At 37.8% G+C, this 15,951-nt stretch overlaps 1 protein-coding gene across 4 annotated transcripts in view; it reads left to right on the top strand.

Moving 5' to 3' along the window:
• Positions 1 to 1,539: 1,539 nt before the first annotated feature.
• Positions 1,540 to 15,951, top strand: part of C32H4orf17 (chromosome 32 C4orf17 homolog) — a 48,486-nt gene continuing 34,074 nt past the window's right edge. For all 4 annotated transcript variants that reach the window (XM_025423507.3, XM_025423492.3, XM_025423500.3 and 1 more), the window contains exons 1-3: positions 1,540 to 1,808; positions 5,173 to 5,392; positions 13,989 to 14,198. In XM_025423507.3, the coding sequence (XP_025279292.3) occupies positions 5,266 to 5,392; positions 13,989 to 14,198 (337 nt within the window). In that variant the 5' untranslated portion in view covers positions 1,540 to 1,808; positions 5,173 to 5,265. The remainder of the gene's footprint in view (positions 1,809 to 5,172; positions 5,393 to 13,988; positions 14,199 to 15,951) is intronic.

Raw genomic sequence — 15,951 nt, forward strand, 5'->3', positions numbered from 1 at the left:
ACACAAAATGTAGACACCTACATGAATGAAAGGGGTTAGGTATGAATGTAGGATCTGGTAGAGATTACAACCCAATATACTTTGTCTCCTTCTTTTGTTAGGAACTGAGTTCCTATCTTAGAAATCAGTGGCAATGTGTCCTGTGAAGAAGCTACATTTTCTATCTCCCCCTTATAGCTAGAAGTGATCAGTGCATCTAGATTATTGTCTGAGACTCATGAAAGGCTTTTATGGAGGAAGTACATCGCTATCATGTGTCCTTGTCTGCTCTTACCCACCTTTCTTTTTGTTTTGGCCTGAATTATGCATTTGATGTCTGGAAATACAGCAGCCATTTGGGTGACTGGAACTTCAGGAACCATCTTGGATAAGAGATAACATCAAGGAGGAGAAGCCACATGTTAAGGAAGATGAATCTAAAATGTGGAACAAGCCTAGGCCCATAATGATACCATAGAGCTTCCATACCAACCTTCGACTATTGGACTCTCATGTGAGGGAGAAATAAGTCTCTGTGACTAGTTGTGTAAAGCAAATGCCTAACTGATACAAAGTGTAGAATGAAAATCTCAGAATGTCAAAATTGCCTTAGAAAATCCTTTAAATCCTCCATAAAATACAGTAAAATAGCATGGCATAAGTCCTGAACGTGTTATAGGCATGAGGAGATGTTTAGCTTTTAATTTTTGGAGCCAATCAAGAAAACAGACTAAATTAATCTCTATCCTTGCATTGCTTCAAATTAGTATTTGCCCTTTAGAAACCGTCTACATTGATTTCAGAGACTGTGATTCAGAAATTAAAAATCACATTTGGTCTTAAAAGAAAAATATTAGGAAGTCCCAGGATATCTAATCCTGATAGTTGGAAGCAACATGTATGTAATGTGTATGTGTGTGTGTGTGTACATGCACATATATGGAATTGCTATGTATGATTCCACCTTCCCTTTTCACAGGAAATTTTATGACTTTTACTGTATTACCTAATGTCTTTTTATGGCTTTTAATTAACATTTCAATTTTTTTTCAAGGCTATTGAATACGCATCACCATGGACATCCTGACCACCGAGCAGGATGACTGGGTTATCTCTAAAATCATCCACACTCAGTGGTCATCCCATCAAGTGCCCCCCTCGGTGCCTGTCACCAAATCGAACTCCAATAAAAAAAATACATAAAATAAAATAAAATAAAATAAAATAAAATAAAATAAAATAAAATAAAATAAAATAAAATCATCCACACTTTCTTCCCATAGGCTTCGAGTGAGCTCAGTTTGATTACACTTGATTACATCTGCATGGTATGTGTTCTTCAAACAGAATTATGGGGAAAAGTATGAGTATGACTAAAATTGTTCTTTCTTTTCTCTTTCTCCTCTTTCTCTCACATTCGGTTCAACACTTTTATATGTCTGACACTGAGAGGAGTCACTGCTGCCATGAAGTTTTGTCAAGCTGGGAGTTAAGTGAAGTTCTGAGAAGAATGGCAGGTGGAGAGGTTCTGGAACTCAGATTTCCCTAAGGAATGTTACCACGTTGCTAAGCTATGTAGTGTAGCTTAACAACCAGGGAGCCCCGTGGGCTCCTTGGAGCAACAGTGGGAGAAATTAGAGGGAGGTAGTGATATTCTTTTGGAAGCATTAGACATTAGGCTGTCTCTGCCAATTGAAAATTCCCAGCTCCAGTGCAAAGAATTAAGGAAATCAATGACACATCAGTATAGCCCCAATATGAGGCTTGGAGGGTATCAGCAACTTTGAGTTCCTGTCAACCAGATTACCTTCTTTGAAAACTGTCCTCAGGTATAATTTTAAATGCATCAATAAAATAATTTTCAATAAGTTTAGATATGATTTAGTTAATGGACCACGGTTCATCTTCTTTTCAAGATGTGATTATGTGAAGGCCAAATAAATCTGTTTTGAGGTGATGGTGTATTATCTTTTATTTTATTTTTTTTGTATTATCTTTTAAAGTAAACTACCTATCTTTGAGGAGATCATACAAATAAAGTAAGCTAATTAGTGGAATAAAGACGTTTATTCTGTCAAAAACATTTAACTTCACGTAACAAATACTGAGCATACACTATGGGACAGGTACTGGGAATACAGAGGGAACCAGACCATTGTTTGCTTGATTATGATATCCTATGGAGAACACAAAATAAACACAGAAATGTAAAAAAAATGACGGGGAATGACACATGCTATGGAGACAGTGTACGGAGGGTAAGGGATAGAGAGTGATGGAGCCTGAGAGGATGGTTAGGAGCTACTTTCGAGAAGGGTAAGGAAGCCTTTTGGAGAAAGCCTCAATTAGGCAGAGCCATGAATGACAATCTGAGTGGGATGCATTTTAGGTTAGGTGATCTTCAAATGTAAAATGGTTCAGCATTCATCACCTAAGTGGTAATCTTTACATCTCTAGTAATTCATAGTAACTTTCAGCTGTTTGTTGATCAGATACTGTGTTCTCCTGTTTTAAACATTAAGTGTTGTTTTGGACTAAGATTATTAATATTTAATACAGATTTGCATATTTCAAAAGTAATAATGACCAGAGTCAGGACTAGATGATTAATAATGCTTCTAAAACACAGATTTTGAGGATTTTGTGTCATGCAGTCTAAATAGAATTTAGTGATTTGCTAATATATAGTTCAATTCAGTGGGCTGTAGGAAAGGAAATTCTGCTCTCAGAAGCACTTTCACAATTCTCTGGATGGCAATGGTAATTTTAATTAGATTTTCCCTCAGTTACCACTATACAGGCTTTTCTCTTCTTCATAGCGAAAGTAGAATGCTGGCATCACAAGCAAAATAGAATTATAAATAGAACCTGGCTACTTTCACTTGGCTACTTTCAGCAGATCTTTTGGGCATAACTTCTAAGTCAGGAGGGCTCCACCAAGATTTTTGAAACACAGGCAGTGAGGCAAGACCAAACATATTTACTAATAATAGCCAAAATATTCATGTTTGCAAGTTGTTTAGCTTTTAAAAGGAATTAAATATAAAGAATGGTAGGTTTTCTAATACTGTCTCTAGGCATTAGCTGCAATGCCATGTGCCTGCCTGGCATCTTTGGAAAGATTGGAGTTAAAACCTGTTTATAAAGCTCTTCTGAGCATCAGTTATTGACACACCATAGTTGCAGTGATTGAAAATGTATTTAGAACTTTGCTTCTCCACAAGTGTGGAATGCATTCTTTAAAATCTGAATGTGCATTGGGGACATGTCTTTTCTTGTGAACATCGCCTGTCATGTGCACCATGGTGGGGAAAATAGGTTGAGAACTACTGCTCCATATTATACTGCTCCAGCAAATACCTAGTAAGCTAAAATAGTGAAAACAAGTGTGTGTGTATTTTGTTTTCTTTCGTATCTTTTGTTTGTTTGGTTTTTTTTTTAAATATACATATTATTTTACAAAACTGTATCTGGGCTCTAGTAAATAACCACAGCACATTTGTAGAAGTTATTATAACTGATTTAGTTTACAGAATCCATCTGTGATATACATTGGCCAGTTTTGCATTGATGGGTTTCTCTAATATTGGTTTAAGAAAATCTTTAGTCATTTCATTATAAAGTAAATGAGATTTCTGATTATCTAATAAAGATAATATTTGTTTAAACAAATTCTTTTCTGGCCTCCTGTGAATTCTTTATTTAAATAATATGTTCTCTTCATATTTTTATTGTCTATGGGGAAACAAATCTTTCATAAGAATGATTCATTTCTTTTGAGTTTATAAGTCTTAAAAAGTCATAATCCAAAATCAATACTTATAATAAAGAGAAATCTTAATAGAAAAATATTATTCTAAGCTAATTCATGAACTGTGGAATGATATCCATTAAAATAAATGAGAAATGAATTATCAGTCAAAGAATGTTAAAATCAATATAGGCACTAGGTGTAAGAGAAAGATGTGGGCCATTATTAATAGTAACTAAAATAGTTTTACTTTTCTTTAGATTTGAGGTAGTTCCTTCTTTTTCAATTAATAGGCTTTATATTTTAGCATAGTTCTTAAGTTTACAGAGAAATTGAGCAGAAAGCATAGGGAGTTCCTTATATCCTACCTACCCAGTCTCCCATATTATTCACATCTTGCATTAGTGTGGTTACTTGTTATGATTGATACACCAATATCATACATTACTATCAACTGAAGTCCATAGTTTACATCAGCATCCACTGTGTGTTGTACAGTTCTGTATCAACAAATGCATAATGTCATGTATCTGCAATTAGTTTAGAGCAGTATACTATAGGCTAGAGTCACTGCCCTGAAAATCCCCTGTGCTCCACCTATCCATGACTCCCCTATTTCCCCTCTGGAACTCCTGGCAACCACTGATGTTTTTACTATCTTCATAGTTTTGCTTCTTCCAAAATGTCATATAGTTGGAATCATACAGGATGTAGGCTTTTCATATTGGCTACTTAGCAATATACACTTAATGTTCCTCCATGTTTTTTCATTACCAGTGGGAAATGGTGGCAAAACAGTACAGCCACTTTTGAATGCAGGTTGGAAGTTTCTTATAAAGCTACACTTTGTATACTTTTATCATATGATCCAGCAATTGCACTCCTAGGTGTTTACCCAAAGGAGTTGAAATCATGTCTGCACAGAAACCTACACATGAGTGTTTATTCATAATTGCTTACAAATGGAAGCAATCAAGGTGTTCCTAGTTATTCTGTACAACTTTGTCCTGAGTTATTCATTTATCTTATTTCCAAAAGCCTAAGTTTAAATCAGACTTTCAATATGTTTATGTATCATATCATAATATGAAAGGTGCATTAATGTAAATCATATTTGTGGGTATTATATTTTAAAGCTCTCATCTTCATTTACTGTATCAAAATTAATAACCATGTTATGTATTTTTTTTACCATGTTATGCATTTTTATGTTGGTAAGTTAAGAAAGTGACCTTAGATATTTTAATGTTTTGAACTTTCTGGGGAAAAATTCTTCTGTTCCACGTATGCCTGTATTTATTTCAATGGTTACAAAAATTTGGTCTGAAAGTAAAATAGCCTTATATTGCTTTGACAGGAGAAACAATTTAGAGCAAACAAAGAAGAAGAAATGTTTGACATATAAGGAAATGTCAAGAATGATTGTTGCTCTGTGATTTCAGGGTCTAAGCACCTCTGGAAGTGAGGTTAACAGGGTAGAACCTGAAGACCTTTTGCAGCAACAGTGGAGAGGGGCAAACCAGCACCCCAGGAACATGAGCCTCAAATCCCCCATGTCTGCTGTCCCATTTGAGAGCAAAGGCAGCCATATTATGGCTAGAAATGGAGGCTGTTTTCTAGTCCGGCACACCCCTCATCCCAGGAGGGTCTGCCACATAAAAGGTAAGGTGACTTAAGGTCCTAGAATGTCTCTCTTTCCCTACATTTGGGCTACTTGATAATTCTGGTGAGTAAAGACAGGGATGCTGTTCAAAATATGTAACTAATGGTGAAGCATAGGTATTGACCATTGAGACCTGATACCAGCCTTGGAATTAGAGCAGAGCCTGCAGGCATCCTCTATGCCAGGCATTAACCCTGAGATTTCTTGACTGTTAGAAAACGGGCCTGGAGAGGTGCCAGAGAGCTCACAGCAACTGACCAATTGGTATAAAAATATTTCAATATTTTAACAAATTGCATGGCCGCTAAATATTAGCCCTGGAGAAGCATGTATTTTACCCTCTAGCCTTTTTTCCCCTTCCCCCCCTTTCTTTCTCTTCTTTCTCCCTTTCCTTTTTCCTTCTTTCCCTTCCTCCCTCCCTCCATCTCTCCTTTCCTCCATGTTTCCCTCATGTCTTCCCTCCCTTTCATTCTTTCACATTTTAAAATTTAGTTTCTGTAGCATCATATACTCCTAATTCCCCCCCTCTTTCTCTGACTTCTTCCCAGACATTTTTTTTTCCTGAATACTCTGTAGTAAATGTTGGAGTCCCTCAAGCCCAGTCCTTGGCCATTTTCTCTTTAATTTATCCCATGACCCTAGTCCAATTGGCTCATTCACATGTTTCAAATACTGTCTATAGGCCAAGTACTTTCAAATGTGTATCTTAGACTCAGACTTCTCTTCTAAGATTGAGACCTCCATAATCAACTGCCTACTTGACCTATATGTGAGGTGCTGGATGCTTCATGGGCACCTTGAATGTTGCTCTTTGAAACTGAACTCTTGATCTCTCTTCAAAAGTGTGTTTCTCCAACTAGTCTACCTTAATTAGTAAATGGTAATTATACATTTTGGGCCCTTCTTGAGCTCCTTCCTTTCCTTGCTTTCCTCTTGCAATACTTCCCTTGATCTTGTCACCTTTTCTCCTAAATATTTTTCAAATTAAGTCACTTCTCTCCATGGCCACCATTACAGCTCCATTCTAGGCCATTATTATCTCTTGGTCTGACTACTACATTTGCAATTTGTAGCCTCCTAACTGCTCTATTTCCACCCCTGCCCTCATCCAATCCACTCTCCACAGAACAAGAAAGATTATATTAAAATGCAAATTAACTGCTTAAATGTCGTACTCAAAACCCTTCAAAACCTTCCCATGCACTTAGGATAACATCTATCTTGACCAGACTAAAATGCTCCCTATGATGTGGCCTCTGCTTCCTATGATTCATCTACTATCATTACCCACCCACCTACCCATCTTCATTATACATATGCCACACTGGACTTGCCTAAGTTCTTTGAACACATAATAAGACCTTTTCCAGCTCTGGATTTTCACTCATACTATTTCCTCTTGCTACAAAACTCTCTCATTATTTGCTGTTTCTCATTTTTCAGGTTTTGGTTAAGTGTAACTTAAAGGAGACATTCTAGGCTCCACATGCTCAATCTAAATTAAATTTCCTTATGGCATATTCTCATAGTACTTTATCAGAGGAATTGTCTTAGATCAGGTTCTCTGTAAATAGACTCTGGATTGGAGTTTTGTGTGAAAGATGTTTACTGGAGAATGCTCTTAGGAACAACATGTATAGGAAGCCAGGGAAGCAGGATTGGGCAGAGGTTAAACTGTGATACAGACAAAAGAGGTCTCAATCAGCTCTATAAAGGGCCATGGACAGCTCTGTAGAAGGGTCTCAGCTTGAAGCAAGGGGGTCAGGCCTTTATAATCCCCATCAATCACTCATTGGTCAAGTTTCCATCGTGTATGAGAGCTGTCTTCAGCTGAGAGCAGTTCCTAGAGAGAGAAGGACTCAGCATGAGCTGTCAGTAGCTGACACAGCTGTCAAGTGGGCAGATGGAACGTGTTGGGCCTGAAGGCATGGTTTGGGTAGATGCATCTCCACATCTACTACAGCAGTTATTGCAGTTTATGACCAAATATTTTTATTTGATTATTATCAAATATCTTCCACTAATTTGTGAACTCCTTGAAAACACATGTGAAAAAAAAAAGAAAGAAAGAAAACACATGTGTCTGTTTTGCTCACCACTTACTTCTGTTTCCTCGAGTGGCTGCCACATGGGAGGTACTAGATAATTCTTGTGGAAGGAAAGAAGGAAGCTTAAATTATATCCCGATAAAATTTAGATCTTCTGATAGATTTTAAAGAGAGTTCATATTCTACTTCAGCTATCTAGTTGTGAGTCCTTGAGTAAGTGATTTCATTTAAAAAAAATTCATTCTAGCTATATTGTAGAAAGTGGAAGAGAAACAGGGACCTAAGTAGAGCTTGGGAGATAAGTTAAAAGGCTGAATCAGTCATCCATGTGAGAGGGATGAAGGATGGGCCAGGGAAGACAGCAGAGCAGAGAAGTGAAGATTAAACTTTGGGGTTTAGAGCAAGAGAAAAGCCCAGATGAGCAGCACAGAGAAAGCCATCAGAGCGTTATGAGATAAAACAAGATTCAGTGAGAATGGCTGGGTGGCTATCAAAGACAAATTTCTAAAGAAGATCAGGAAAAAAAAAAAAGGCCAAGAGAAAGCAAATAGATATTACAACAAAGAAGTCATAGATGACTTAGAACCTATTGTCTTGGCAAAATCTGATGACGGGATTTTTCAAAATCCACATGAGAAAAACATTGCATTTAATTAGAACGTTTTTCTCTATGAAGGCAAATACTACCAAAATGAGTGTAATTTTTCTGACTTTCAAATACTTGGAAGTACTTGATATATAACTCTTGTATATGTTAATTCACATTCTGCCTTGAATTATCTTGTACCTATAATACAATAAAACTATTGGCAGGCAAGGGACTGTTATGTCTTCAAATCCCCTATAATGCCTACCACAAAGTCTTGCTTATAGTAATGTGTCCACATATAAATATATGTTCAATTAAATAGAAAATTTTCTTTAGAAATCTTTCAAGGTTATCCCTGCTAATTCTAGAAAGCCTAGTAACTGGAATTATAGGAGGAAGAGAAGAGCAGCAAACTGCTTTGAGTTAACAGCTATGTGCTTTGAACCCACACTCAGCACAAGGACACTACAACTAGTTTCCTTAGTTTTACCCCAGAGATAATTCTTACGGTCCATTTTACCAACATCAAATGTTTTAGTCTGTGAGACATAATGTTATTTTCATAGATAAATCCTTAAAAAATTAAGTCATCAGTAAGTTTATTCAGTCTAAGAAATGTCAAAAATCTGTTTGTGATACATATGTGCACTTTGCCAGCAATACAACATAAGCCAGTTTCTGCTCACAATGTAGTTGAAGGAGATAGTAATACCAGAAAAAAATTATGATGCACTGTGTTATGTGCAATGATAGAAGTATGCTGAAAGTTCAGATGCAATACAGAGCTAGGGAAGCCACTGGAGGAATGTCAAGAATGCATTTCACAGAGGTTTTGACAGAGAGATACATGATAAACATTAAGAAGAAACAATTAGCAGGACTTGAGGATTTCTTGGACTTAAGGATGGAATAAGAAGTCTAGAATCGCTACTAATTTTTTTGTTGGTTTGGTTCGTTGACTGGGTGGATAGTCGACCAACTATTAGTCTTGAGCATATTAGCAGAAGAGCATTTGTAGGAGGTAAGACTAAAACCTTCATTTCAGACAAACACATCAAACATTGATGTGCCAATGGAACATTCAGGAGTAACTGACCAAGTAGAGAAATGGCTATAAGGACTTGGAGCCTAAGGACTGATTGAGGCTGTAAAGTAGATTTGAAAAGTAAGAGCATATTCGTTAAAACAGTAATGTTATTGCCCAAGAAAGCAAAGAAATCCCAACAGAACTCTGAAAAACACAGGATTAACTCTGACACGGTCTGAAAAGAAAGAGTAGAGATGTTGGGATAGAAAACATCATCTCTGAAAATGGAGAAAGATGATTTTTTAAAAAGAAGGAATAGTGCATATATAGAAGATAAAAATTTTCCATTTAATTCTTTTTTTTAAGGATTTTATCTATTTATTCATGAGAGACAGAGAGAGAGAGAGAGACAGAGGCAGAGACACAAGCAGGCTCCATGCAGGGAGCCTGACATGGGACTTGATCCCCGGTCTCCAGGATCAGGCCCTGGGATGAAGGCGGTGCTAAACCGTTGAGCCCCCCAGGCTGCCCACCATTTAATTCACAAACTAGTGATCTCTACAACCTCTTCTATTACATAGAATAGGGAAAGTTTAAATTTATAGACATAAAATCTTACATTTGCTTGGCAGAAGTTTTTAGGCTGTATTCTGAGGGGTCCTAGAGATCTGGGCAAGAGGTAAAGATAGAGTAAAATGTGTTTGAACAAAGGGCACAGTAGCCAAAGAAAGTTGAATATCACTACTGCATGGCAAAAAGATTATATTTTGTCATGGGATTAACTAAGGCTTTTCAGAACTTTAGCTAAAGCCAAATTTTGAGATCATCTACACATGACTTGCTAAGAGGAAACTTAAAAACTAGTCTTGCAATGTTAGCCTATCTCTAGGCTCTTTTGCTTTAGAGAGGAGTAAAAAAGTTCATAGAAAGGAAACAGAGTGAAGATTTCTTTGAAGAGTCATTGGGGTGCTGTGTCCTTCCCTCTCCTCCATGAGGGGCAGTACAGCCTTCACCTGTACCTGCAGAGCTTTGCTGGGAATCCTTTGTGGAGAATGTCCTAGAGAGGAGACAGATCTCACTAAATAGCTAGCTCCGTGCCTGTGCTGTTCGTGGTCTGCCCCACACTCTTTCTGCAGTGGATTATGGGGAGACTATTCCTGGAGTGAACTTGTTCTATATTTTCTATGTTTATGGAGGACACAGAGAATGGTGTCTGATTGTCTTCTAAAATATCAAGACAGGGGATGCCTGGGTGGCTCAGGGCGTGATCCCGCAGTCCTGGGATCGAGTCCCATATTGGGCTCCCTACATGGAGCCTGCTTCTCCCTCTGCCTGTGTCTCTGCCTCTCATGAATAAATAAATAAAATCTTTTAAAAATGAAATGAAATAAAATCTCAGGACAAGAGCTGACTAGAGCTGGCTAAAGCTTGCTGGGTCAGCAGCACAGACCGGGATTGAGCTGCTCTCACATGGATGACCAGGCAAAGGATCTTGTTCCCTGGGGGTTAGAGTGGAAACTCAGGAGCAAGCAGGTTGAGAACTGTCTTGCAAGGACCCAGCCCAAGAGGACTAACTGCTATAATAGGACAACTCCAGGCAAAAGGCTGGGGACATTTTGCCTGGGGTGAAGGTGGGATGGAAGAGATGTTAGTAATTATCTGGTAGGTACCTTTTCCACGACAGTGAACAGTGTCAGAGTTCTCCTCAGCCAGGAGTCTCCAAAGAACCCACAAAAATACTTCATGAGAGAAAGAGCCAGCATTTCTTCTCTGCCTAACAGATCTGCTTTCACAGATCCCTCAATGGTTAATTAAAACCATTAACGCAAGTAAGATTGTATGTATCCCTTTCAGCATTTCTTTATCCTCCACCCCAAATCCAGAGGAGCTGAAAGCAGTGAATGGCGAAGGAAGAGTGGAAGAGCAAGGTAGTGGAAAAACAGACTACACCTCCACTCCCCTTTGGTCTGCAGAGGCTGGATCATCCTTGGCCTGTAGAGGAGAGTGTGAAATGGAATACTAATACTTTAATAACACTAGCTATCCTGACAGTAAAAATCCGGTATTCTTGATGGGAAGTTTTGTGCACAATCAAAATTATTGCAGTTACTTGTTATTTTTAAAGTCAATTTTAAAATAACCATCCCAAACGTTTTTGTTTTAACATTTAAAATTCAACTTATAAAAAAAAAAAAAATTAAAAAAAATTAAAAAAAAATAAAATAAAATAAAATAAAATTCAACTTATACATTTTATTATTTTACTTATAAATTAGAAAATTTTAACAATCACTTCAAGGAGGTCTTTGATTAATATTTAGTCCCATTTACACACTTATTAAAAAATACCTTTAAAAGTTTAAATGTAAATTACTCATTAAATAGACTTGGTTCTTTTATTTTTTTTATTTTTTTAAATTTTTATTTATGATAGTCACACACACACACAGAGAGAGAGAGAGGCAGAGACACAGGCAGAGGGAGAAGCAGGCTCCATGCACCGGGAGCCCGACGTGGGATTTGATCCCGGGTCTCCAGGATCGCGCCCTGGGCCAAAGGCAGCCGCTAAACCGCTGCGCCACCCAGGGATCCCTAGACTTGGTTCTTTTAAAATATTTCACATCCTTATCACGTGAATTCTCATCAAGGTACAAATAACTCCTGTAAATTAAATAAGTTAAACTTATAAATATAGAAAAATACATTATTTAAAACATTTCTTTACTGTTTACCAACTTAATTATATTCTTATATTTTCCTGCTTAAATATAATATACACATATGCAATGGTTTTTACTAAACTTAACTCATGAATAAGAATAGTGTGTATTTTTCTTCTTTTCTTTTTATTTTTTTAAAGATTTTATTTATTTATTCATGAGAGAGACACACACACACACACAGAGGCAGAGACACAGGCAGAGGGAGAAGCAGGTTCCACACGGGGAGCCCAATGTGGGACTCGATCCCGGGACTCCAGGATCACACCCTGGGCCAAAGGCAGGCACTAAACCACTGAGCCATCCAGGTGTCCCTTTTTATTATTTTGTCATGTCTATCTTTTATTTGGAACCTTCCCGATGTTAAAGCACACCATCAACAAAACAATCATCTCAGGAAAAAAGTCGTTACTTTCTCATTAAACTGGGTTTGTATATCAATCAGAATATTAGGCAGGAATGTGAGATTTGAACCTTCACCTGGCACTCTCTGAAAGGTGAGTCCTTCCAAATCATAACCTCAACAGATGGTCATGCCCCATAAGAGGAGCCAGTCCTTCCTGAGCCCAAGACACCATTACCTAATTTTCCTGTATATTCAAGGAAGTTGATGAAATTCCTACTGATATTGTCCTCAATCTCCTTCACTGCTGGGCTGGTTTTTACATTTCCCTGACTAGCTTTAAATCATTTAATATTGTCCCATTTGACTCTGAAGCCACTTTAATGCCATTGCACTTTATACATTTCTTATGGAGTTCTAGAATCTAAATTCTTTCATATTACTTATTACCATTTTTAATTAAAGAAGGTAGAGAAAATAGGAATTTCTCTATTGATTTGTTTCTATGTTAATATTTTATTTCATTTGGTAGGCAATTTTTCACTATGCACCTGGGTCATTCATTATCTCAAGTGTTTAAGATAAAATGGTAAGACGTGATGCTACCTTCAAAAATTTTATTCTCATTCTATTGGGAATCAGTTACTATCAGTAAAGTTCTAAGTATCAGACTAAATAAAAGCTTTATATTTGGCTGTGTCATTCATTCATTTGATAAATAATCGTAGAACATCTACTTTGTGTCTAGGCACTATTCTAGACTCTGGCGATAGACTGGCAAACAAAACAGATGAAATACATGCTTTCATGAAGATTACATTCTAGGGCAGCTCAGCCCAGCCATGTGCAAACAGATATAATAGGTGATAAATGCTACTGGAAGAATTAAAAAAACATAAAGGGACAGAGTGTGATGGGATACATTTCAGACAGGGTTTTAAGCAAAGACCTTTTTGGTATAATTTGAGCAGATAGATAAGAAGGGGTAGACTGATGGGCCTAGAAGGAAATTTAGAAGAATGGGCAAGCATGAAAAATGCTATTCGGAAGCTTCCTATGCAATTTCTTGGAAACAAAGCAACCACTTATTCCTCTCTCTCATAATTTATTGTTTAACATTGAGCAAAGCCCCTTACACCTTCATTTCCTAAGCTGTCCAATATGTCATGACATGGCATTGACACCAAAAAGAGGATCTAAAAAACAAACAAACAAAAAAACCAAAAACAAACAAACAAACAAAAAAAAGAGGATCTGCCTATAATTCAATATATGAGCCAAAAGCAAATAACCGTTACAGGAGAGTGAAGGACCTAGAAGGCTTGGACATGAGGAAGGTGGTTCCTTTGTACCGTATTTTCCTTCCTTTCCTTCCTCACATTCTACTTCATCCTGCCTCCCATTCCTAGCTCCTGTGGCTGTTTATAACTTCTGCCAGGACAAAAACAGAGCCAGGGTATGTCTTTTCAGAAGCCTTGTTGTACTGAGACACTTTGGATGTTTTCAAACACCTGAATGTGATATTCGTGGGGAGGGCTAACAATTCCTTGACCATCAAGACTTGGGAAATGAGAAGTCCATCTGGGATAGAGACAGATCTATTGCACTTGACTCTCACACCAAGATCAAAGATGTGAGCCTGGTTCTCAAGGCCAACCAGATGGCAGAACATTTTGAGGGAACATGTATTGCGGGGCCAAAAATAACTTGCTACACTGACCTTCAAAGAATATCCACCCAGCACTGGTCCATACAATTTGTAGTCTGACATCTTAGGGACACTTAATGATATCTGGTTGGGAACTGGCTGATCATTCAAAGAAAATCTGCCGAAAACCTAATGTGGTTGTTCTGTTATCCTTACCTAGGTTTGAATAACATTCCCATCTGTACCGTGAATGATGATGAGAATGCACTGGGAACATTGTGGGGTGTTGGCCAGTTCAACCACTTAGAGAAGGATGAGACACCATTTGCCAAATGCAGTAACCCACCCAGCACTGCAGCCCCGGAGAGCCCTGCCAGAGGAGTCTCAGCAGCCCTAAACAATGTCAAGGTGCCCCCACGGCCTCATTCTGGTGAGTCCCTTGCAACTAATGACATCTTTCCTGAGGCTTCCTGCGAACTATCAGGGGTGACGGGGGAGAGGAGGATAGTCTCTATGATTGTTAATACAGCTGCAGTGATTTTATTTAAAAATCAGGAAATGTTCTCACTATGAAACAGGTTATTCATGATAAAAATTTTTCACTCATTTAATCTCATTTCAGTAGTTCAATAATGTTACTGAACATTATTATTGTCTTTATTATGTCCAAGACATATTTGGTGTGTCAGTCTCTAATCCTGACAAAAGTATCTGAGAGGTACTAAAAATGAATGTTTAGTCAACATTGAGAGGGAAACTACTGCGACAAAATGTGAGTCAGGGAAATGCAGTAGGGATGGACTTGTATGCTTCCCCCTTCTCCCACTGGCCGGCCAGGTCCTGAAGGTCATGGCCCAGTGTTACTGCCTTCTGTGTCTCTGGTATTCTTGGTGTCTCCCCAGGTCCCAGCACAGTGTTTGGTCTTTAGTTAACTATTAACTAATGTTTATTGAATTGACTCAAAAAAGGATTATTCAGCAGCAAAGCATGATGACTATAGTTAACAGTATTGTATATTTGGAAGTTACTAAAGTAGATTTAAAATTTTTCATCACAAGAAAAAAATTGGTGATTTTGTTGAGGGGCTGGTTAACTACGCTTAACTGTGATAATCATTTTGTAATATATGCATATATCAAATCATTATGTTGTATATCTTACATTAATATATCTTAAAAAGCGTAGTATGGCCACATCTAAAGGGCTTGGTAAAATAGAAGGAATTCTGGATGGCGGAAACTGTATCTTGTTCTCTTTCTCTTGTCCCATCACTGAAATTTTCAGGGCACATGAAAATTGTTTTGGTACAGTGTGGTAAGATATATTCTCTTTCAAAAGATAACAAGAGGGATCATTAGTAGAGAGAACTTACTATGTGATTACATTCTAAGGTCCTCACGCTTGTTAACTCATTTCATCCATTCAAGACTTCTTCCTCCTTACCCAGTAGCAATAAAGAATCAAAGCCCACATTTTCCACCTTCTTTCTGGTGTTCCTTCTTACACCATAAACCCCAGAAACTTAATGATTATATTTGCAAGAGCCACCTGATGGGAGTTAGGTGCTGCCATCTAGTAAGGTTTATATTTCAGAAGGGGGGCTAAGGTCATCTTTTTGGTTGCTGTCTGATCTCAAGCATGACTGAAGACATGGGGTTTTCCTGCTACAATATCCCAGTGTTCTGCAGTTTTATGGGAGTCAGATGGCAAATTCAGCAGATATGCTGGCTTTCAGATTGCAGCAGTAACCCAGTGCCTCATGTTTAGCCTCACAGATGGTTATGACAGCAACTGAGGTGTCAGTAGCATCCTGCCTCTCCTCCCCCCTGATTGTGATAAAGTCTGTGCTCCCCTGGATAGGTGAGGTGCAAGGTGCTGTTCTTGAAGTGATTTGTGAGGGTCAGCACCAGAGCTCACTGCTCCGGCCCTTGGAGTGATACTGCAAACACTCACTTCCCTGTCTAATTTACAGTTTTGCTTAAAATCGAGTGGCTTCTGTTTCCCACAACTGAACACTAGCTTAAAAGACTCACCATCCATAATTTTGTTTTCCCTATTTCCTTCCTGCTCTCTTCTGGAGAGAGATAACTTTACAATATTTTTCTTTTTTCATCTAGAACTAATGAATTCAGTTACTATTGGGAAATGCACAAACTCTTTTTATCTTTTAAGAAATTGTGTTA

This window comes from Canis lupus, chromosome 32, assembly GCF_003254725.2.
Source record: "Canis lupus dingo isolate Sandy chromosome 32, ASM325472v2, whole genome shotgun sequence".
Classification (NCBI taxonomy): Eukaryota; Metazoa; Chordata; class Mammalia; order Carnivora; family Canidae; genus Canis; species Canis lupus.